The sequence below is a fragment of the Mobula hypostoma genome, chromosome 4 (genome assembly GCF_963921235.1).
Source record: "Mobula hypostoma chromosome 4, sMobHyp1.1, whole genome shotgun sequence".
In the NCBI taxonomy this organism is placed as follows: domain Eukaryota; kingdom Metazoa; phylum Chordata; class Chondrichthyes; order Myliobatiformes; family Myliobatidae; genus Mobula; species Mobula hypostoma.
In genome coordinates, this window is record NC_086100.1 from 127,935,930 (window position 1) to 127,961,466 (window position 25,537).

General features: G+C 39.9%; 1 protein-coding gene across 4 annotated transcripts in view; it reads left to right on the plus strand.

Moving 5' to 3' along the window:
• The window catches only part of LOC134345594 (arfaptin-1-like), a 140,034-nt gene that overhangs the window by 13,341 nt on the left and 101,156 nt on the right, over nt 1–25,537 (plus strand). For all 4 annotated transcript variants that reach the window (XM_063046491.1, XM_063046492.1, XM_063046490.1 and 1 more), the window contains exons 2-3: nt 3,120–3,215; nt 25,135–25,203. In XM_063046491.1, coding sequence (XP_062902561.1) covers nt 3,129–3,215; nt 25,135–25,203 — 156 coding nt within the window. In that variant the 5' untranslated portion in view covers nt 3,120–3,128. The remainder of the gene's footprint in view (nt 1–3,119; nt 3,216–25,134; nt 25,204–25,537) is intronic.

The following is a 25,537-nucleotide window of genomic DNA, read 5'->3' on the forward strand; positions in this document are numbered from 1 at the left end:
TTTGAATATTCAAATATTGGTGGCTCTGAGAGTTTCTGAGCAAACTTCAGACACTTTTTCATTATTATGTTGAGGGATGGGTGGCTCCCTAAATATACAAATATGCAGAATATTAAGTGACAAAGTAGACTTGTCCAGAGCAGTGCATAAGTGGCAGCAGATTTGTTTGTTAATACAAGAGATGGCTCCTGATTTGTCGCCAAGCTGACGAAATTAACACATTAAGTGGTGGCAGGGGTCATTCACTCATCTTGGTGGTCTTTAGCTTTGATGGGAGTCTTTCTGTGAGGTCTCGTATCTCTGGAAAAATAGTGCACTGCTAATGGCAAAGTTGTGTTTCAGGCATTTTGTCAGGAGGACGTCTTTGGTGTTGGCTTTTTTCACTTCCTTTTTGCCTTTCAGTCATTCTCAGAGAGAGTCTCTTTCCAACCTCAAATTGATTTGTGACCCTTTATATTGCAGCCCAGTGTTTCTGTCAAGGTGAAATGTGAAAAATTTCATACTTTCCTGGGTTGGAGTTTGTGCTGATGACAACAGTGTTCCATGGTAGAGTAAACTGGTAGGCTGTGAAATGTTCACTTAACTCACAGGAAAGTTGTGCTGCAAAGATGGGTCATTCTTAATGACAAAACACAACTCTATAATGTTGGTGTTTCTCCTCTCATTTGCATTTTCAGATGCCGGTATACCCACCTATAACCTTGCTCTTTCACTCCCTCACACTGGTGATAACAGCATCAGTGCATCTTGAGTTTCTGGGTGATGTTAGAGGAGCAGTTTTTGTATTTCTTTCTGTTGTGGAGTTGTCCATTGGGTTCTGATGTTCCAGGTCCCCAACTTCACACTGAAGAATAGAATAGGACAGTATAATTTAAAAAAAATATTTGGGATGGCTGCACACTAGCCACTGCAAGAGCTAGACAGCACAGGTTTAGTTTTGGTGGGCCAAGGAAATTGAGTCCAGTCCCTTCTGCATGGGTGTAAACTTGTATGTGTGCATGAATAAAGCATGTGAGCTGTTAATGTGCGTCCTAATGGTTTTTTTAAACTTTCTTCCCAGTATCTACCAATATTATACACCTATTTAATGTTTCCAATATTAAATGGGCATACAATATTAGAAATTCAGTCTCAAGATCACTTGAACACTATGAACCATATAACACTACTATTTTTTTTGTAAACTTTTTATTTAGGTTGTGGCTTAATTTGAAGCAAAGTAGGCAGCTATGAGTTTTAAAGCCTGTGTAGCTGTAAATTAGCCTACTGTTTTTAATTTGTCCACAAAGCTACCCCAGCAATACTAATTTTGCGAGGCACAACAATGGATAGTCTGTTGTGTTTTATAAATACAACTCTGTTCCTTTTTATACAGTGTGAAATATATAGATTCAAATTCATCAACAAGGCGAAAGCTTTTATGGTATTAGATTATAGTATAATTGCATTGGCAGTATTGAATAAAAATTATCAGGAACAGTTGTGAATAAGCCATTTTAATGCTAATAAAGGACATACTGGAATTAATGAAGCTTAAAAGTAGTCTACTTATATGGTTCAGTGATGAATTTTCTGTGTTGTATCGAATTTAAATTCTCTCAGAAATAAAACTAGCTAAAATTACAAGCAGTGCCATCTTGTGGTTATTTGTAATATTTCCTGTAAAGCTTTCATCCTTTTATTTTTGAGAAGTTCAATTTTGGATTTGACAATTTTTTTGTTTTCCCTTTTTAATAGAAAAGGCAAAAAAACTTAGTATTTAAATGCCTTTGCTTTTATGATTTTTGTTTCTTTTACTTCCCTTTCCCTTCATCCACCTATGTCTGTGAATTTATTGGTACCGATCTAGAATGGGAGGGAATGTAAGTGAACCTCAGGAAATGAGGCTATAGAATTGAGATCTGGTGTGCAGAAGGCAAGAATGTTTTTCATTGCAGATTTAAATTAAGAAAAGCTGTTTTCTTAATGAAACATAATTATGGTTCTTAATCAGTTAAGATGTATTGCATATGTTTCTAATAAATATTTCAGTATTATCACAAGAATATGATGTTTCCCTTCCTCATTCCCCCAAAAGAGCTGAAGATGTTTTATGACACCCTATACTTTTGGGGCTTGCATATGGCTGACACTTCCTTTGGTCACTTATTAGTTTGGTTATCATTAGTTTTGCGTAATATTTTCTTTGCTTTTGACAATACTGCGGAAATGTTATGCAAATTGTTTGGATCGTTTTAAAGCGGAAGTTTGGCTGTAGTTGCATACTCCCATCAGGTCATTCAGAATTGCCTGCCATTTGGTTTTAAGTGTTTTTGCATTCAGTTGGATAAGTTCTTGTTTCTCATTTTATGTTTAAGGCTGTTTCCAATGTCTTCCACATTTTTTAAGCAGCTACTTTCTGTTCAAGATTGCCTCATTTCACAATGCTATTTATTTCAGAATAGTGTTTGCAGAGCTCAGTAATTGGCTAATCCTGGGAAGAGGAAGCCTGCACATGAGGAAATAATCAGAAAAGGAGAATTTTTTATTATTATTATTCTTGGGTAATGAGTTTGATCAGTAAATGTTGTTGAAGTAGGGAATTTGTGTCATTTCAGTACATTTAGGAAGAGTAGAATGAAACATTTTAAAACATCTTGCCATTATTTGTATTTACATTTCAGGGGATTTTTTTAAAAATCGTAGTTACATGCACCTGGTTATGAAAAGCCACCATTTTATTCTGGAGTACTATGATATGATATGATATGAAATTGGTATGTTTATTTTTGTTTTGTTAACATATTGGCCATAATCTGTTTAACATTTGATTGTACATAAATAGATGGTTTCAAAATAATCATTTGCAGGATAAATAATGCTAGTGTAACTGTAACCCAATTAAGTGTACAGTACTTCATTGTGTGTGTGTGTGGATGCCGAATATCTTACAATAAATGGAACTCAAATATGAATCTGAAATTAATCCTGTTGTAATGAAAACATGATACACATTCAACAGGTGATTTAGAAGGTGGGTGCTATTCCCACCAGTATTAGGCAAACTAGTACTGTTTCCTTTCCATATGGTTTGTTTGGAAGTAGACGATGCTTTTGCCAATGCTTCTTTTTGCTTTCAGGAAACCACCATGTCTGCTGCTGGTGATGCTCCAGGTCTGAATGTACATTCCCGTCCAGCTGAAGTGCAGGCACAGGATTCTGAACTCAACTCTAAGGTTATTACAAAATTATATTTAGTAACATTTTCTAATCATGTTAAATATGTGCTTAGTTACACTTAATGTTTAAATTCAACTAGTTGCACTTTGTATCAGGCAATAGTTTATTGCTCTCAAACAGTTTAAAACATTGAATCATTTTCTACAAATGTAAGGTGTCTAGAATTGGTCAGTGTTCTAAAGAGTTCATTTTTGTTTTTTGTCATCCAATTATTATTTTCTCCTGCCTGTGTACACACTGATGGTCTTTGGTACCTGGTTTGCAATTTTGTTGGATTCTGCCTCTGCCTGTGCCTGTGCCTCTGCTTGTTGTATCCAAGATGACTTTGTCAGTGAAAAGTTGATTTGAATCTTGTTGACTTGACATGCAAATTTCCATCCTTCTTCTGTTAGTGATAAATAGTTCTGGAAACATAAAAAACCTACAGCACAATACAAGCCCTTTGGCCTACAATGCTGTGCCAAACATGTACTTACTTTAGAAATTACCGAGGGTTACCCATATCCTTCTATTTTTCTAAGCTCCAAGTACCTATCCAGGAGTTTCTTAAAAGACCCTATTGTATCCGTCTCCACCACCATCGCCAGCAGCCCATTCCACGCACTCACCACTCTCTGCGTAAAAATACTTACCCCAAAAACTTCCCTGTACCTACTTCTAAGCACCTTAAAACTGTGCCCTCTCCTGTTAGCCATTTCAGCCCTGGGGAAAAAACCTGTGACTATCCACATGGTCAATGCCTCTCATTATCTGGTCACCTCTCATCCTCCATCACTCCAAGGAGAAAAGGTTGGGTTCACTCAACCCATTCTCATAAGTCATGCTCCCTAGTCCAGGCAACATCCTTGTAAATCTCCTCTGCATCCCTTTCTATGGTTTCCACATCCTTCCTGTAGTGAGGCGACCAGAACTGAGCATAGTACTCTTAGTGGGGTCTGACCAGGATTCTATATAGCTGCAACATTACCTCTCTGCTCCTAAATTCAATCCCACGATTGATGAAGGCCAATGCACCGCATGCCTTTGTAACCACAGAGTCAACCTGTGCAGCAACTTTGAGTGTCCTATGGACTCAGACCCCAAGATCCCTCTGATCCTCCACACTGCCAAGAGTCTTACCATTAATATATTCTGCTATCATATTTGACCTACCAAAATGAACCACCTCACACTTGTCTGGGTTGAACTCCATCTGCCACTTCTCAGCCAGTTTTGCATCCTATCAATGTCCCGCTGTAACCTCTGACAGCCCTCCACACTATCCACAACATCCCCAACCTTTGTGTCATTAGCAAATTTACTAACCCATTCCTCCACTTCCTCATTCAGGTCATTTATAAAAATCACAAAGAGAAGGGGTTCCAGAGCAGATCCCTGAGGCACACACTGGTCACCAACCTCCATGCAGAATATGACCCGTCTACAGCTACTCTTTGTCTTGTGTGGGCAAACCAGTTCTAAATCCACAAAGCAATGTTCCCTTGGATCCCATGCTTTCTTACTTTCTAAATAAGCCTTGCATGGGGTACCTTATCAAATGACTTGCTGAAATCCATATACACTTCATCTACGGCTCTACCTTCATCAATGTGTTTAGTCACATCCTCAAAAAATTCAATCAGGCTTGTAAGGCACAACCTGCCCTTGACAAACCCATGCTGACTATTCCTAATCATATTATGCCTCTCAAAATGTTCATAAATCCTGCCTCTCAGGATCTTTTCCATCAACTTGCCAACCACTGAAGTAAGACTCACGAGTCTATAATTTCCTGGGCAATCTCTACTCTCCTTCTTGAATAAGGGAATAACATCAGCAACACTCCAATCCTCTGGAACATCTCCCATCCCCATTGATGATGCAAAGATCATCGCCAGAGGCTCAGCAATCTCCTCCCTCGCCTCCCATAATAGCCTGGGGTAATTTCAACCGGTCCCGGTGACTTATCCAACTTGATGCTTTCCAAAAGCTCCAGCACATCCTCTTTCTGTATGCTCAAGCTTTTCAATCCACTGTAAATCAACCCTACAGTCGCCAAGATCCTTTTCCGTAGTGAATACTGAAGCAAAGTATTCATTAAGTATCTCTGCTATCTCCTCCAGTTCCATACACACTTTTCCACTGTCACACTTGATTGGTCCTATTCTCTCACTTCTTATCCTCTTGTCTTTACATACTTGTAGAATGCCTTGGGGTTTTCCTTAATCCAGTCCGCCAAGGCCTTCTGGCTCTCCTAATTTCATTCTTAAGCGCCTTCCTGTTGGCCTTATAATCTTCTAGATCTTTATCACTACCTAGTTTTTTTGAACCTTTCGTAAGCTTTTCTTCTTGACTACATTTACAACAGCCTTTGTACACCATGGTTCCTGTACCCTTCCATCCTTTCCCTGTCTCATTGGAATGTACCTATGCAGAACGCCATGCAAATATTCCCTGAACATTTGCCACATTTCTGCTTCCAAGTTCCTGCCTGATAGCTTCATATTTCTCCTTACTCCAATTAAATGCTTTCGTAACTTGTCTGTTCCTGTCCCTGTCCAATGCTATGGTAAAGGAGATAGAATTGTGATCACTATCTCCAAAATGCTCTCCCACTGAGAGATCTGACACCTGACCAGGTTCATTTCTCAATACCAGATCAAGTACAGCCTCTCCTCTTGTAGGCTTATCTACATATTGTGTCAAGAAACCTTCCTGAACACACCGAACAGTTCCACCCCATCTAAACCCCTTACTCTAGGGAGATACCAGTCAAGATTTGGGAAATTAAAATTTCTCACCAGGACAACCCTATTATTATTACCTTTTCAGGATCTGTCTCCCTATCTGTTCCTCGATGTCCCTGTTACTATTGGGTGGTCCATTAATAAAAAAAAACACCCAGTCGAGTTATTGACCTCTTCCTGTTCCTAACATCCACCCACAGAGACTCCGTAGACAATCCCTCCATGACTTCATCCTTTTCTGCAGCCGTGACACTATCTCTGATCAACCGTGCCACACCCCCACCTCTTTTGCTTCCCTCCCTGTCTTTTCTGAAACATCTAAAGTCTGGCACTCGAAGAAACCATTCTTGCCCCTGAACCATCGAAGTCTCTGTAATGGCCACAACATTGAGATTCTGTACCCCTGCTTTAAAGTTTATAATCTTCAAAAAGATTGTGCTTGATCCCACTGCGCCTGCAAATCGATCATTTGCTTTCACTGTGTTATTCGCCGGATTTGTTGCACTATATCTTTAATATTAGGTGAGGTTTAAAAATTCCTAATACCTTAATTTGTTGAATTATAGCAGGCATTGAATATGCTTTTATTGGTTCCTACTACAAAATCAGCTACACACTTGCCAACTTGGTTAATAATTTCTGCTTTCTGGCTTTTGTATCTTTTGCCCAATGGGGAGGGGGGAGGAGGGAGAATAGCTAGCATGTGTGGGCCTTTGATTATGCTCGGTAAAAGTTGATAGGGATGCGCTAAACTTCTCTAACATCCAGAGGAAGCAGTGGTGTTGGTAAGTTTTTACTGGCCGTGGCATCTTTGTGACTGGCCCAGGACAGGCTATTGATGATACTCACTTCTAGGAACCTGAAGTTTTCATTTCATCACATCCTGTGCACCTGTTAAAGTTTTTCACTGCTCTGGAATTATTGTGAGACATGATTATATCATTTTATCTAAATGCTGCAGTTGGTTTTCACAGAACAAGCTACCAGTTAATCTTCCAATAAGTTTAGTTGTGGAAGGATAATTGTTGAGATATGCAATAACTTATATATCCTTGGGATTTTTTTTACATCTATGATGGTAGAACCTGAGTATAACATCTCTATAGTGCAGTTGTTCTTCAAAATGGAGGCTTCAGTGGTAATAACTTGCACATCATTTGTGTGGGGTTTACATGCACATGTCTGAATTTAACAGATGAAAAGCACCTTAGCCAAGTGCAGCTTAAAGTTATGAGATCTGCAAAAAAAAGTAGCAGATTATTTTTCAACTGCAGTTCAGTTACAATTCCTTTAGATACAGGAAGGAAAAGAAAGAAAAGATGAAGCAATTCTCATGGCCCAGTGTATTGCAACTTAATGAGTCAAGTTCCTACTGGGTGGGTTAAGTTAAGGAATGTATGTATTTTGAGTTTAACAATCAACTTTTTTTCTGAAGGGTGTGCATGTGAACACAGACCTATCATGTAGTCATATCAACTGTACTCAAACATCAGCTTCATCAAGGCCTCTTAACAATCGAGGCAATTTTGCTTCCGTCTCCCAAAAGCTAACACGGGATATATGCTGTTGATCCAGGTTCAGGTTTGACCTGCTACTGGTTCAACAATTTCATTTCGATTCATTGGTTCAAGGGAGTGTAAATAAATGTATTCTTTATTAATTTGTTTAATCTAAGTCAATTTATAATAGAACACAAGAGCAGGAGTAAATCATTTGACCTTTTGAAGCTGGTCTGCCATTCAGTACGTTTGTGTCTGATCTTCCATGTTACTGCCTTTTCTATCTGGAAATCTTTTTATCGCCTCTTTAAATATATTTGGTGAACTGGCCTCCAGTTTTCAGTGTGGTGAATTCCAAAGGTTAACCAGTATGTCAGTGAAGGACTTTCTTCTTCTTTTCATTTTTAAATGCTTTGCCCCTGATTCTGAGACCAGATGATCAAGTTTATTTCTAAGATTCACACTTTCTTATTTCTATCAATTACAAAATTTCTGTCCTGTTTTCCTTATTTAGTTTAAGGAAATTTGAACTCAATCATTCTGTAAGACACCTGTATCTTGATTAGTTTAGTGGAGTTGCTTCTTATTTTTCCTGAAGGTACATTCGGATGGTAGTTCTGTGTTTGACCCCCTCTTCCCCCCCCACCCCGCCACCAGAGAGACAGGAGAAAGAAAACTATAGCTGCCTGTTACATTATTACTGCAGTGACTTCTGAAAATGGTCAACAAAATGATCTGCCTCTTTGTACCTAGCAGTTCACTGACTTGTCACCATTTGGGAAACACCAATATCCTAGAGGGGATGGTGGATAAAGGAAGCATCTCAAATTCAAGGTCGAAGTAATGTACTATGTGACCATATTCTACCTTGAGATGCATTTTCTTGCAGACATTTACAGGGAAATAATGAAGTATAGAATTTATTTTAAAAAACTGTAAGTAACAAAGACTGGCAAACAACTAATGTGCAAAAGAAGACAAATTGTGCTAATAATAAAATAAATAAAACTGAGAACATGAGCTGTAGCGTCCCTGAAAGTGAGTTTCTGTAGATGGTGTTTATAGTGTACTGTAGGTCATGGAGCCAGTTCAGCATTTCGGTGAGAGGTTGGTTCAGGAGCCTGACGTTTGTAGAGTAATCTAGTGGTGTGGGACCCAAGGCTCCTGAACCTCCTGCTCAATGGTAGATTTAGAATTTACTTAAATCCTACATCCATCCCACAACATGAGGGAGTAAGCATCTTCACATTATGACTCCATCGCAATGTACAGACATGTGAATTTAAAAGTCTAATGGCTTGTTGAAAGAAGCCTGTTGATCCTGGCTTTAATGCTGTGGTAGCATTTGCCAGACGGAAGCAGCTGGAACAGCTGATGGTTGGGGTGACTGGTGTCCCCGATGATCTTTCAGGCCCTTTTTCTGCACCTGCTGCTGTAAATGTCCTCAGTGGAAGGAAGTTCACATATACAGATGCGCTGGGCTGTCCATGCCACACTCTGCAGTGCCCAGTGATCAAGGTTGGTGCAGTTCCCGTACCAGGTTGTGATACAGACAGTATGCTCTCAATGGTGCCCCTGTAGAAGGTCTTGAGGATTTGGGGGCCTACGCTGAACTACTTAAGTCAACTGAGGTGGAAGAGATGCAATTGTGCTTTTTTTTGCCTCAAAGCTGGTGTGTACGGTCCAAGTGAGATCATCGGTGATGTGTATACTGAGGAACTTGAAACTACTCATCCTCTCAACTGCAGTCCTATTGATGTTGGTCGGGGCGAGCCTGTCTCCGTTCCTCCTGTGTGTGGCATAAAGGGAGTGGAGAAAGAGACTCTGGACCCAACCCTGGAGGGCCCCTGTGTTCAGGGGCAGGGGTGAGGAAGCCCATCCTTGCCACCTGTCGGCAATCCAGTAGGAAGTCTCGGATCCAGCTGCACAAGGTGGGGTGCAGGCCGAGGTCGCTGAGTTTTCTGTCAAGTCTGGAAGGAATTATGCTGTTGAATGCTGAGCTGTAGTCCAGGATCAGCATTCTTGTGTTAGCATCCCTCTTCTCCAGGTGAGTGAGGACGGTGTGTAGTGCTGTGGCTATGGCATCATCAGTAGACCAGCTTTGTCAGTAAGCAAATTGTAAGGGGTCCAGTGTGGGTGGTAGTATGCTGCAGATGTAGTCTTCAACCAGCCTCTCAAAGCATTAGCTTATAACTGAGGTGAGTGCGACTGTGTGCCAATCATTCAGGCATGCTACCTTGGTTTTAGTGCAGGGACAATAATGGATGATTTGAAACAGGAAGGTACTACACACTGGGAGAGGGAGAATATCCGTAAGTGCACCAACCAGCTGTTCAGCCTACACTTTGAGGACGCGCCCTGGGATGCCGTCCGGCCCCGCTGTTCAGCACACACTTTGGGGACGTGCCCTGGGATGCTGTCCGGCCCCACTACCTTGTGACTGTTGACACCTCGGAATGTTCTACGTACTTCAGCCTCGGAGATGACCAAGGTGCAGGTCTTGTCAGCAACTCTCCTCTGGGGTTCAGTCCTACAACCTCGAATTGAGTATAAGAAAACATTTGTCTCATCTAGGAGAGAGGCGGTAATGTTGGCTGTACTGCTGTGTTCCTCCTTGAAGTCTGCGATGTTGTGCAGTCTTTGCCATGTACAGCATGTGTCATTGTTGCAGAGTTGTGACTGGATTTTGTCCTTGCATTGCCATTTTGCCACGACAATGTTACAGGACTACTTTGATAGCGTCACCCGAGAGGTGAAACAAGAGCACAGCCTGGATGATGAGTCCTTGATGATGGATGCTGCTTACTTGTGGTAGAGCTCCTCATATCTTGCATCTGAACATGGATAATCTAATTAGTTGCCAGCTATAGTTAACAATACTGGGACTTTGTTCACCAGGCAAGCTGCTGAAGGAGACATGGTTATGGAAGCAGAGAGCTGCTCTGCTTGCTCTGCCAGGCTGTACAGAATTAATCTGGCCCATGCATAGGGTTAAAATTAGTTTATACTCACAAATTTCTGCAGATGTACCATGGAGAGCATCTGAACTGGTTGCATCATAGTTTGGTATGAAGGGGCCACTGGACAGGATTGGAGAAGTTTCAAACTCGGCCAGCCCCATCATGAGCACTGGCCTCTCTAGCATCGAGGACATCCTTAAAAAGCGATGCCTCAACAATGTGGCATCTGTCATTAAGGACCCCCATCACCCAGCACATGCCCTCTTTTCATCGTTACCATCAAGGAGGAGGTACAAGAGCCTGAAAACATACACAACATTTTAGGAACGGCTTCCCTTCCATCAGCAGATTTTTGAATGGTCAATGAACCCATATACAGGTTTCCCCCGCCATTCGAAGATAGGGCGTTCCTATGAAACAGTTCATAAGCTGAAATGTCGTGAAGCGAAGAAGCAATTACCATTTATATGGGAAAATTTTGTGAGTGTTTGCAGACCCAAAAATAACCTACCAAATCATGCCAAATAACACAAAACCTAAAATAACAGTAATATATAGTAAAAGCAGGAATGATATGATAAATACACAGCCTATATAAAATAGAAATACTTTTCCATGATCGTTACTGAACTGTTCTCCGTAGCGAAAATCTCACGCAAGCGTTGTTGGCAGAAACATGGCGCAAGCGCTCTTGGCAAAACACTCTCTCCAGTAACCTTTAAGCTATGAAGCTGCCAAATCATACCAAATAACACGTAAAAATACACAGCCGATATAAAGTAGAAATAATGTATGTACAGTGTAGTATCTGTTACCGGAATCAGGACAGCGCCGAGCACACTGATGATGGTGTGTTAGGCTGAGTCGTCACAGGTTGGGTGGTGCAGTGGCCCCCACCCTCCAGGCTGCCAAGCGATACATTGCCGCGAAGCATGCAGGGGTACAGCGGTAGCTGGGAGGCACACAGCACATCTTTAAGAAAAAAGCCGAAATAAACATGCTAATTAATTAGGTGCTGCCCGGCATGTAATTGTCGGCCCAGATCAGTGCCAATTGCATCGCCTTTGATCTGGGCCGATAATTGCGTGTGGGGCAGCACCTAATTAATTAGCATGTTTATTTCGGCTTTTTTCTTAAAGATGTGCTGTGTGCCTCCCAGCTACTGCTGCATTCTCCGCGAATCGGTACAGTATCTGTCCGCGGCCTGGCTGTTGGGGTGGTGGGACACTGGGGTGTCATCTCGTCGTCTGTTTCCATTAGAGCAGGCAGCTGATCTTCTCCCATGACTGCCCGCCTCGATGTCGAAGGTCGAGGTTCATCGTCTGCTGTGGCTGATGTGGAAGGCTTGCTTGACTGCTGAGCCTCGCGCATTTTTCTATTACACAGTTCTTTGTAAGGTCTCAAAGAATTTTGCAAATATCCCCTAAACCTACGTACCCTTTCAAAATTAAAGTCGTACTTTATCATTACTCGTTCAGTTTCAATTGTTATCCTTCCTCTTCCAATTGCATCAGCTCTTCATCTATCAGTTCTTGGTGATGGGATGCCAAAACCTCTTCAACATCATCTTCATCAGCTTCCACAAGCCAAACTCACTTTGTCCTTACTTCGTTCATCACAATCGAAAGGCTTAATTATGTCTAGTTTTACGCTAAGTGTGACACCCTTACAAGCTCTTTCAGGCTTTTCCGATACCTTAGAACTCATCTTGCTAACGGCTGCTCACAGGCTCGTGTTAAAGCAATGCTGGTGAGAATGTCATTCCGAATCCGGGGAGAGCGGCTGCTTGGGGCGCACGCTGAATTTTTTATCATGCGCTGAATTTTTTTCGTAACAGTGAAAACACCTTCTGAAAGCGAAAACGGTACTAATGTAGGTCTTTCGTAAGAGTGAGGTTTCGTAAAGTGAACGTTGGAAAAGCGGGGGACACCTGTACATACTTCATTTTTCCTTCTTTGCACTATTTTATTTACTTGTGTATTTCTTCTTGTAATTTATAATTGTGTATTGCAATGTACTGCTGTCGCTAAACAATGAGTTTCACAGCAAATGTTGGAGATATTAAACCTGCTACTGGATTCTGATTCACATTGAAAGAAAAATAAACTCAAATCCTTAACATTAAGCGGTGAACAGGACCTTGTACTGTTACTGCATTACAGTTAAAAACAGATTTCATTCAACACAGCTTAACATATTCTGAATGTTTTTGTGCTATACTGAAGCAAAATACTTTGCTGAATACCGAGCCTGCAGGAGCTCAGCAAGTTGTGGGGGGGGGGGGTGGGAGGGAGCGCAGGAATCACAGACTGCTCCTTCTGTGTTTGCATTTTAACTGCCTATGTGCACTTTTACACAACAGCATTGAGTTTTATATCAAAACAATTGCAAATTACAGGTGGTTATGTAAAGACACTAAAACTTTTGCAACCCATTTCAGTCACTTTGTTTTATCTCCTTTTATCTTTCCAAAGTTCTACAGAGACCTGTGGCGGTGTACCCATTAACTGATTAATTTGGTTTAGTGGATTAGCGCTTGTCAGCTTTGTGTTCTGCCTTTCATAAGAATTTGAAGTACAATTTTGTTAAAATTTGTCAGAATTTTGCTGTGATGATATAACTGGTATAGTTTTCATAGTGCAAATTGCACTTTACTATGAATTTGCCAGTCCACCAGGGCGCTTTCTACAAACATGCTGCTATTGAATTTGTTAAATGGTATAGAAGTTTTATATTTAACATGCTTATTTATGTTGAATGTTTTTGAATGATTGCTACTGAATTTTCACTGTGTTCATTGCAAAGCCCAAGTGTAACTGACTCGCCCTGGTTCAGCAAACATCTATCACAGATACGTTGGTGTAGGTGAGGTCAAGTACATTTATTTCTTGTACTGATGTACTCATGACCTCTTTGCACACAGTCTGGCACCTGTGTTTTTCAGGACTCGGCCCTCTCAGTTAGTGACCTTTGGGAATACAAATAACAGAAGTTCCTTTTGTGATCCTTTGTCTGTAATGAGTTCTAAGACTAAACAAAGTAATGGTAAAATGCATTTCTGTTTTGCAACAGTTACTGATTATGAACTCTATTCCTCATCTACTACACATTGGAATTTTGTAGGACTGCATCAATGATGGTGAGGACAGGAATGGCCACAGTTTAGTGAAGATTAGCCCAGCACATTCACTGAGACTACTTTGTGCATACTACTTCTGGAAATGCACAAGGAGTCAATAACTTCGAATTAAAAATTAACGATAATGGAATCTTCTGCGAAATTCAGGTTTTTCCTCTTCCCTCCATTCATCTCTGCATTTAGCTCTTAAAGCAATTACTGCATTTGTGGACTGTAAATTACTAAAACAGTTACAGAGAAATAGGCATTAACAATTTAGCACTGACTCTTCCAAGGTCTTTATTAAAGATCTTACCAAGGCAGCTCTGAGATTTAGTGTCAGTTATAATCTGGAACTTGTATATAAAATAAAAGAAATTTACCATAAGTAATGATAACTAACATGCTACCAGATCTGCTGCTCCACTCACTTTCTTCATGGGGGAAAATCTATTATCTTTATTCAATGAGCAGTTTTGGTTGACTTTTAAATGTCTTCTGAAATGGTCCAGCAAACCATGTAATTGTAGCACAACTGCTGAGTTCAAATCAGACTGATCACTTGATATTAACCAGTACACCAATTCTAATGCTGCAAAGTCAATCCAGTCTAGTCAATCTCCCTATAAATATCTCTGGTATGGTGGAAAAATTAGGAGCTGTCCCATAGACTAGTTAAGAACCAGACAGACATATTATAACACTCTCAAAATTGTACTATATAGACAATGAGCTGGACTTCTCTATTGTCTCTGGACACCACTTATCCCATGAGTTGATCACCTTAAGGAATGGCACACTTCTGAAGGTCGAAACCTTTGGACCAGATGGCCTGATCCCAAGGTCTTCTGTTAAGACCTTGTCTTATTTATGAAAAATAATGTTTGTCAAATTTGCCAGAATATTTTGAAACTTGCCAGAAAGGGTAGGTAAAAAGATAACTAGTATGTATTTTTTTTTATTTCCAGAAGGCATTCGATAAGTGCCAAATTTTAAAAAAAGCTGTAAAAATGCTGAGGCTGATCTGAAGTTTGGGAGGGAAGTTGGGGGTAATACATATCAAAATGGATAAGGATTGTCTGTGTGATGTAAACCAAAAAGGAGGATTTATGGATAATTTTTGGCTCCGTAATCAGAAGGATTGTAACTGGCCTCATTGATGTATGTCAAATTCTTGAGGCGGGTAGATAGAACATCGACTGTTTATTCCTCTCCTTTCCTCTGGCTGACCTGCTGAGTTCCTCCAGCATTTTGTGTCTGTTGCTCTAGGCAGGAGGAGGATGTCTTGAACAGGTTCACAATGAGGGACAAGCCATTTATGACTGAAAGGAGAAATTTCTTCTTTCGTCTCTGTCCCAGGTATCCGTGTAGACTTAGTCTTATGCTTTCTAAACTGGCATTTTAGATTTTGGGACATTAAAGGATATGGGAATTAGACAGGAATGAGGTAAATGAACTTGTTGAATAGTATGTGGCTTCAAGGGGCTAAATAGTATTCTCCAGCTCATCTTGTGTTCCCAAAGAAGATTGGGAAAGGGCAATAAATGCTACCCTTGACAGTGACATCTAGATCTCATAAACAGAAACATTTTTTTTAAAAAAGGCACTTTTTTATTTGCTATTACTTTGTAATAGTTGTAGTTCTAAATATACCCAGTAGAAGGCAGGAAGACTCTGTAGTAAAGTTAATATTTCTGCATTGGAAAACAAAAACAATAGCATTTTGTGTTCTTGTGGCATCTTTGGCAGCAGATTTCTCAAGGTACTTTGGAAGGCTGTCCCTTATCATTTTAGCACTGTTAAGAGAATGGGAAATAGAAACAGAAATTTTTATTTATTTTGATTTAATAATAGTTCAGAGTAGGCCCCTCCGGCCTTTCAAGCCGCACCTCCCCAGCAACCCCACAGCCCTGATTAACCCTACCCTAATCACGGGACAATTCACAATGACCCGTTAACTTAACCGGTACATCTTTGGACTGTGGGAAGAAATTGAGCACCTGAGGAAAACCCACACATTTCCACTGGGGGGGGGGGGGGGCGGGTACGGAGACTCCTTGCAGAATGGTGCCGGAATTGAACTCCAAACTCTGCAAAGCTCTGAGCTGTAATATCATCACGCTAAAAGCTAAGCTATAGCCTGTTTGACTCCTTGTGCTTGCTGCACCATTCCATTGCTAAAATTTTACCATAATCCTATTTTCGTGTACGAACCTCTCATCTGCTAGCTGTCTCTGATTTGAATATACAAAGTGACTGAACTTCCATAGCCGCCTTGGATAGAGAATCCCAAGAATGAAATTTCTTTTAGTCTGTCCGGATAGCCAGTTTCCTATTTTCAGACTTTGATCCCTAATCCTAAATCCTGTATCTACCTTGCCATGCTAAACTGTGAATACTGTACACCTCTGATAATGCACCATCCCAATGGTTTGACATCTGGCTCAATGGTTACTATTTCCTGAGGTTTTAGACTTAGTGAGGCATAGATTCCCAGGCTCACTTTAAACTTGGATCCCATTTCCCACACTGTCTCTAAACTCAGAGACCCGACACCACATTCCTTTCAAACACACTGGGCTTTACTTCCCACAATCCCTTTGAACTCACTGGGTTTTGATTCCCAGTATCTCTCAGAACTCAGCAGGTTCATTGAACAAACGTATTGTCCACCAGCTCACATTTTTTTTTAAAGTGTCAATTAAAAGTTGTTTGGGGATTTTATGAGTAACATCCAGAAGTCTGAAAAACCAATCATTCTAGTATTACCACAATTTCAAGGGTGCCAGATTATCAGAGTTTTACAGAATTGTGGCTGCCTGCAATCCCAGGTTTTATTGTGTAGTACACACTATACTATTCACTATTGATCAGCAGTTTTATAATGTTTCTAGTTACATCATTCCTTTGGTAGGGAGATTCTACTCTGAAGGAGAGAAAGACTGAGAGGCCAGTATTCCAAATACTTCTCACCAAGTTACGTGTGCCTTTGGTTGTATTAGAGCACAATGGCATTTTGTGTTACATAGATTTTTGCACTGTGGGATACACCGAAGCTAATTGTGTCCGGTGCCTTTTAATGCCCTTCGAGTCAGATGAATCAAAGTACTGAGCATTTCATTTGTAGCTATTTTAACAGCTTTCAAAAAGACTTAATCACACTTGCCTAGTGAAGTATTTTTCAAAGTGAAATGGATTTTTAAACGAGGACATTGTGGATCTCCACAATTATATGTTTTGTCCCATGGTGTAGCATTACCTGAAGTATGGTAATATCCAATGGATATTATGTGGCTAACAAAAGCAGTCATTGCCACTACTGTAATTTTCAGTAGTTACATTCAATTCCGCCAGTGTTCAGAAGATTTATTTTGTGGACATTTTCTTGTTTTAAAAAAGATACCCATGAGGATCTCCACACTTAAAACATTTCCTTGTCTTTGAGTGTGGATCATTGTAAATTAGTTTATTCTTCAGACAATACTGGATTTGATTCTATACTGCTGTGATAGCAAACTTCTACCTCCAAGCAAAATTGGAGTGAATCACCTCAACTCAATTCATACTGGAACAACCTAATTTGGATCTCCTTCAGAGGTGGCAAGAGGACATGTTAAACATTTATAGAAGCAAGTCAACGTTTGTCTCTTATTTGTGTAATAAGATTACAGGAGTTTTATCTTTGGAGAATTATTGAAGGATTAGAATACTTGGGACCATTTGACCCATCAAGTCTGCACCATCTCTTTTTAGGAGGAATTGATTTTGCTTCAATTCCCTACCCAATCTGTAATCTTGCAAATTATTTATTTTTAGACTTTTAACGGATTTCACTTTTGAACAATTTGCCTCCATTATTGTCTGTACCAATGGTGTCTGTTTTTCAAACCGTAACCATTCACTCTGTTTATTCATTGAAACTTGTTTTATCTGTCAATGTTTAGGTTCACTTACTAATCACCCTTTTCACACCGTCTAAAATCTTTGCGTGGAATTGAAGAAGGTAGTCCAGCAGAAGATGAACTAGGTTTTTATTGATCTCCTTTCTCTGTGCTACTGTACATTACTGTTTTGAAGAATATTTCCTGTTTCTGTCAACTTTGCCAGTAAACATCATCCAGAAGCAATCAATTAAAGAAGGAATTTGATTTATATGAAGTATTTCATCTCAGAACATCTAAAAAGACAACTTAAAAATTACTTCATTGGGTTCTAGTCAGTTTTGTAGATGGTTTGATCACTTAATATTATCCTTAACCTCAGTAATTGTCTTCTTCATGCCACAACAAACATATTTTCTCTCCATTTCTTTACCTCCTGATGCGCACAAGTGGTTTGTTGACATTTTTGGGTTTTTTTCCAAATGCTCCTCTTCATTTTGGCATTCCTCTGCTGATTTAGACAGTTACCCCTATTTCCTCCTTTTGTATAGTTTAGGATATTATGCACTTTGTGACTGTCAGCACAGTAGATTACAAATTGTAAGAGTTAAGCTCAAACCATTCTTCCCGGAGGTGCTTTGGGTACTGTATCTAGTTATGGACATTGTTCCTGGAAAATGACTGAAGAAAGCAATTGAAGATGCGTCTGTCTTGATTATGAACAAAAAATGGAGTCTTGATAAAATCCATTTGTGTCGTGAACCTGCAGAACTGTACAGAACTGCATGGAGAAAGGAAATACAGAAAACTTGATGAATTGCAAGGGTGGCATAAAATGTCATCAGTTTAAACTGGACAAAGACAATTTTGAATAGATTTTTGCATTGATGTGTGATGAGCTCAGTTGCTTTTCTGTAATTATGTAATGTCTGTGACATCCATTTTCATACTTAACAATTTAACTTGTTTCAAGATGAATTCTCTTAACATAATGTTTAATGCTCACTCAGTGGCCACTTTACTAGGTACACCTACCCATTAATGAAAAATCCAACCAGCCAATCATTTGGTAGTAGCTCAATGAAAAAAGCATGCAGACATGATCAACAGGTTCAGTTGTTAAACAGCAGGAGGCCATGGATCCATTCTGCTTTGTGTCATCTTGCCAGGTGGTGCAATGGTGTGGTGCTACTATCATCTCTCCATGGACCAGAATCTTTAAAGAATGTTTCCAGCACCTTGTTGAATCCATGCTGTGAAGAATTCAAGTGTTCGGAGGGTAAAGGGGGACAGGGGGTTCATCCTACCCAATGTTAGGAAGGTGTACCTGATAAAGTGTTCACTAAGTGTAAATCTTCATGTATCTCTTCCCATTTAACTTCCACTGTGTTGTCTTCTGTCTGTAAGTCACTTATCTGTTCTTTCTCCATTGTAACTTTCAGGCACAAACCACAGATATTCTTTTACCACTTCCTGGGTTGTTAGTTTTAGCTAGGATTAATTCAATGTTTGTTCTTTCTCATGTGCCCTCCCTATCTCTTGTTGAAATATTTCAGTAGACTTTTGTCCAGTGATTGGCTTGCCCCTTTTTTTGTGTGTGCGAAAATGCTGGTGTATTGCTCTGATATTCAGTCAGACTTGCAGAAGTTATGAAATAAGCCAGAATCCATTTTGAATGTTGTGAAAGTGTTTACACAGTAAAAAGCATGAAAATATTGTTTATGTAATTCCTAATAGGACCTTGTCTATTGTTGTCTCCTTCCTTACAGAACTGGCTAATATTCACACAGGGCTTTCACCATTTCAGGGTTTTCTCAATATGGCAACCACTCAGCAACACTGTACTTGGTCTACAGAGAAAAGGTGATCGTGTGCACAATCACTCAAAGGGAGTTGCAAGTTCTAGTTAGTATGATGAAGGGGATTGGAGTTGGGTAGAATATGTGGTTGTCCATGAGGCGTTGTGAGAGTCTGTTATGGGATAGCTGGAGCAGTCTTCTCCAGAAGTGAGAATCCTCACTCAGTGGAGCGATTTTAAAACAATCTTTAGATCCCTATCTGTGTTGAGGCCATTGTTTACGTTTACAGCATGTAGATCTTCACAGCAAATTTTATTTTTATGGAAGTCCTTAAATCAGGTGGCACTCATCTGGAAATACAGTGATTGTAGAAAGCCATTAACGATGTCCAGCTCTGATTATTTTAATATGGGATGAGAGAGATTTTTACCTGTGCGCTCTCATATCTTCACTCATATCGGAAAGGACAATAACGTTCAGAGGGTGAGATTCTTCACAGTGTTCTGAAGAGCTGGTGAAGGATCTTGCCCTCTGAACAATCATGATCATTGAGTTGCAGTAAACACTGCCTCAGTAAAGAAATTCTGTTTCCCTGAAGCATGGCATTCAACAGGTGGAATTTTTTTCTGATTGTCCACAACATTGAAGATATAGAAAACATCTGTATTTTTGGGCAGCCATTAATGGGCACACATGAAGTCAGTGGTTGCCTGTACTTATGGGAAGACAGCAATGCTGGCAGATCCCACTGTCTCAGATGCTAAATGCTTCCTGAAGTCAAAATAATTACTGTGTGAATACATTTTCTGGGCAAGTCTTTCCTTCAGTGGTGAGTAGCAAATCAGAATATACAATTGAGTTACACTGTGATTGTTCGAAGATTCTGAGGAGTGGAAGCTGCAAGTCAAAATGGCTTTGATCTCCATGGAGAGGGAAGTTTAGCTTTGGGAGTGTGGGTGAATCTTTTTTTCACTGATTGCCATGTAGCTAGATGAAGGCATCCTTGGAAAACCAGATCCCTGTGAATACATTTCTGATCATGGAATGTGGCGCCTCTTCACTTGGTAATGGCCTAACCTCCTCTAACAAGGTCCCTGGCACATCCAAAGTCATTAGTTGGCGAGGTTACCAGTGTGGCTCCTATTGAATGGGTGTCTCCATGTCAGTTGAGACAGACTGTGGATTTAAGAAGCTGTTTCAGTGGATTACAATTACAGCTGAAGGTATCTGGTCAAACCGACAAAGTCCTTTATAAATTGCAAATGAAGCAAAAAAATTAACTCAATGTTCTACTAATTCTACAAAAATGTTTCATAGCAGCTGTAGTGCAGAGCTTTCTATTCCAGTTTAGATTGGTGCAGATAAAAATGTGTGTTAAGCCAGTAATGACCTCATTTGGTGAGTGCCGAAGGTTGAAGAGCATGCAAGTGCAAAATCCAATTTTGCATTTAGTGAAATTTTATCTGGAAATTATTGTCCACAGGATGTACTTTAGGTAAAATTGAAATTGAACTTTGTATTGCCCAAACAATGGGTGTAATATACTAGCTTCTTATATAAATGGCCCCCGAAGTAAGTACTAATTCAGAGGAGTAAAAGGTTCATTATCTTGCACAGTAGAATATCAAATCAGTAATATATATTGTAATTTATTTGCACCAATTCCACTTTCTACCTTTTGGATCCAAATGGGCTATGAACTGGTTCACAATTCTTGTATAAATCTGCCTTGTTAAAGAGGATTACTGCAGTTTTTAAAAAAAAAAACAATCCATGTTCAAAGTTCTCAGCAGTTTGGATAGTAGCTATGGGGGGGGGAAACAAAATTAATGCTTTGCTTACCCTTCCTTTGAAAGGTCACCCCTTTCTTCAAAGGTTTCAAAGGTACATTTAATGTCAGAAATGTACACAATATACAGCCTGAAATGCTTTTTCTTCACAACCATCCACAAAAACAGGAGTGCCCCCAAAGAATGGATGACAGTTAAATATTAAACCCCAAAGTCCCCCCTCCCAGCTCCCCTCCCTCCTGCGCATAAGCGGCAGCAAGCAACAATCCCCCTCCCATCAGTAAAAAAAAACATGGGCACCCACTCCCGAGCACTCAAGCATGAGCAAGGCAACAGCAAAGGCACAAACTTGCAGTACCCCAAAGACTACATTGTTCACCCGGCATTTGACATACCACAGGTTTTCTCTCACTAATAAGGGAGAAAGAGCTGTCTCCATTTCACAGCGAGAGGGGAGACATAACAAACTACTCTCTGATTTACAATGTTAATAGTCCGTTGTGTTGCTTTTTCTGAGCTCTGTACCCAAAGATCTCGGTTTTTGGGCACACAGCCAGAGATCTTCCGTCTCCAACAACACACTGATCTCCTGCCGAGGCACCAACCTCCGATTTTCACACCCCCTCTCCAGAGCCACGAGATCCCGGGCCCCGAAGGCGAGCAGAGCTCTTAGACTGAGCCCTTGGTGTGCCGAACAATGGCCAGTTGTGAAACCCCAAGAGCGGGTCCCATTCCTGCAAAGAACCGTAGTCAGCATGTAACTCAAAGGAACTCTGAAAGGGAAAAATAAAGATATAAAGATGGAAATAGAGCTGTTTCTGAAGATGCAAGCAAAGGAATTGCTGTTGGGTGCCATTAATCCTCCTAAGCTTCTTATGCAAGTATTTCAATCTTTCCGCACTCACTAATCTGCCTTTTCTTTGCACTTAATAGTACACGCAAAAAAATGCATATGCATACAATATCAGTTTGTGCTTGGATTGTTACCATCATGAAATAAAATTTTTAAAATGTTTTGTACAAATACTATTAATTAAAAATTGAGAAATAGAGGCAAATGAAAGGACTGGAGTGTTTTAAGCAAGAAATTTCAAGGTTTAAGATCATAGAATAGAAGTGTTTAAAATTTAGTGTGCTCCAGAGACAAGTGTAGGGTGCACAATGGAGACACGTGTGCAAATGCTAGAATCTAGTGCAACACCTAAAGTGCCGGAGGAACGCAAAGGGACGTGCAACATCGAAAGAGGAAATTTGGGGAATTGATGTCTGTGGTCAAAATTCCTCATTTCCAGATTAAGGGTCTTGGCCTGAAATGTTGACTATCCATTTTCCTTCATGAATGCTCCCTGACCACTTGAGTTCCTTCAGTTCTTTATGTGTGCTTTGAATGCAGTGATGAAATTAACATCCTTCATATCCTGGGCATTACCAAGATTATGAAATTATCTTATCTCTCTATCATTTAGTTGTTGGAATGTCTGGGCCCCCATTTCATTGATGGGATCTTAGCCACCTCCGCAGTTAATTACTGGGTTTGTGGGAAATAACAAGTGACTTAGGGCAGTAAAAGTAAAAAAAAGTGATGAATATAAATAGCCATATACACTTTTGTTTTACATTATTATTTTTTTTACTACATGTAATTCTGTGGTATTACAGGTATATCTTCTGCTTTATATTTTAGTTCCAACCAGCTATCTAGATTTTTTTGATTTTGATTTAAACTCCTGTACTTCTGTTTATTGAAGTTAAAAGCACCTGCACATGATAGATCTGGGTCAATGAGGTAACTGACTTAAAATGCAGTGCAATGGAGAAAGGGCACGTTTCTAAATTTAAAATGTCTTGATCAAAAGAAAGGATTGATTAGACTGGCTTTACTTGATTTTGTTCAAAAATTTTCAGAATAAATTGAAAAGAAAGGTATACTATTTAGTTAGGACCATGATGTTGTCTTGAGCAGCATTTAAACACATCTCAAACCCTTGTTACTTATTCAAGTAAACCTAGTTTCCAAGCAATAATGGTTTAGGCTATAGTTTTTCATTATCCTTGATTTGTAAAGATCTCTTCAGCTATGTACAACATGACAATCAAAATACATTTACTTTTCATAAAACCTCTTAAAGTGTTCAAGTTAGTGGTTCAAGGTACATTTGTGAATAGTTACACTGAAGGGAATGCTGACCTAACTCAAACTTATAAAGGCATCATACATCAAAGTTGCTGGTGAACGCAGCAGGCCAAGCAGCATCTATAGGAAGAGGCGCAGTCGACGTTTCAGGCCGAGACCCTTCGTCAGGACTAACTGAAGGAAGAGTGAGTAAGGGATTTGAAAGCTGGAGGGGGAGGGGGAGATGCAAAGTGATAGGAGAAGACAGGAGGGGGAGGGATAGAGCCAAGAGCTGGACAGGTGATAGGCAAAAGGGGATACGAGAGGATCATGGGACAGGAGGTCCGGGAAGAAAGACGGGGGGGTGTGACCCAGAGGATGGGCAAGAGGTATATTCAGAGGGACAGAGGGAGAAAAAGGAGAGTGAGAGAAAGAATGTGTGCATAAAAATGAGTAACAGATGGGGTACGAGGGGGAGGTGGGGCCTAGTGGAAGTTAGAGAAGTCAATGTTCATGCCATCAGGTTGGAGGCTACCCAGACGGAATATAAGGTGTTGTTCCTCCAACCTGAGTGTGGCTTCATCTTTACAGTAGAGGAGGCCGTGGATAGACATGTCAGAATGGGAATGGGATGTGGAATTAAAATGTGTGGCCACTGGGAGATCTTATAAAGGCATTCTCATGACCTCCTTTCCCCTTAGCTCATGCATAGTATATTTTTGTTTTATCAATTTCAGGATATAAATTATGCTGAAACAGAGATATTATATGTTGTTCATACTAATAATAGTAAATCTAAACACAAAGCTGATTTCTCTTCTCTACTTATTTCCATAGTGCCAACATTTTGCAGTCCAATTTCTAACGTGTAAATTCACAACTGTATTTGTACGACAGTCAAGGCAAATAAGTGTTCGAAATTTCTGAGACCATATGCTAAAAATGCAAGTTGAACCACAGAAGATTGTATTAGGAGAAATTGAAAAGCAGGCACGAAAGAGTTTAAAGAATCTTAAGGCAGAGCTATAAAGAGGTGAATGGAGAAGTAAGATGAAGTTTAAGGGTGGGAAAGGACTGACATAATGTGACAGGAAAGGAGACAGTTTCTTTTTTCTCCACCTACTTCAGATTTACATTTGAAGTTGGTTTTTGAAAGCAAACAGAAAGCCATTGAGAGAAAAAATCATGGCGGGGGATGAGTGTAGGCAGAGATGTAGGAGGTGGTGAAGAAGCAAGGTTAAAAGAAAGTAATTTAAAAATGAAGGTAGTGTGCAATTAAACTTGTGTGCATAACCATTTTGCATGTTGTAGGTATTAATGTGCTTATTATTTTCTTTTGGTACATGGTGACTGCTGGCAAGGCCATCAAAGCAACAATCTCTGCTGATTGCTTTTTCCTTGTTATCTGATCATTAACAGAAGAAAATAGGAGTAGCAGGAGGAAACTGATTTCCCCCAAGTCTGCCCTGCTGTTCAATATGAGTATGATTGATCAGTCCAAGGCTTTGCTTCTACAGTGCCGGTTTACCATAGCTTTCCATTCCATGACATTTCAAAAATGCACCACCCTCTTTTTTAAATGCCCCCCAATGATTGTCCTTCCACAACCTCATGTAATAGAAAATTCCAGAGATTGACCATCCCTGTGCACCTTGGTTTTAAGTAACCAGCCTTAATCTTGTAACTGTGTTCTCGTGTTCGAGATCCTTCCACTAGTGGAAACATCTTGACATCTGTCCTATTGGTCCCCTCAAAGTTTTGCGTTTCAGTAAGATCATCCTACTTCAGCAGAAAGTGATATATTTAATTGTTGGATACTGTTGATTAAAATAACAGCTGTTGAAACCAATTCCCATCACATTTGAGTTTTAAGTTCTGGATTTTACATGTTATGCTTTGATAGTACTGCACAAAGGTATTTATGTTGAAAATTGTATTTGCCAGGTCAACCTTTAAGAGCACAAAGAATTTAATGCCAGCTTGTCTGAAGGTTTTTTGAAAAATTGATTTGTTTGTTCTTTTTTTAAAGGAACCTGTAATGGCAGAAACACCTGCTGGGGATTTTGCAGCTGAAATTCCAGTCACGAGTAACGGAGAAGTAAGTGGTTCACGAGCAGCGTTTTAAATGCAGTGATATTTTTCTAGTATGTTCCCTATCATTAGATGCATTCTTACTCAGTGATAGTTGTAGGCACATTGTTTGCCAGCTCTAAGTTGTGACGGAAATTCTTCTGCTTCTAGCTAAATAATAGTGCAGACTTCCTCTCTGGATTAACAATGTTAGTCCATAAACTGGAGGAGAGTGAATTAGTGTTTTTTTTCTGTATCTCATTGAAGGACAGTTGGTAAAGCTGTGACTAGTAACTTGTATGGTACTTTCTAATTTTCTCACTGTATTCTTTTACTCCCATGTATTTTGCCCTATATATTGA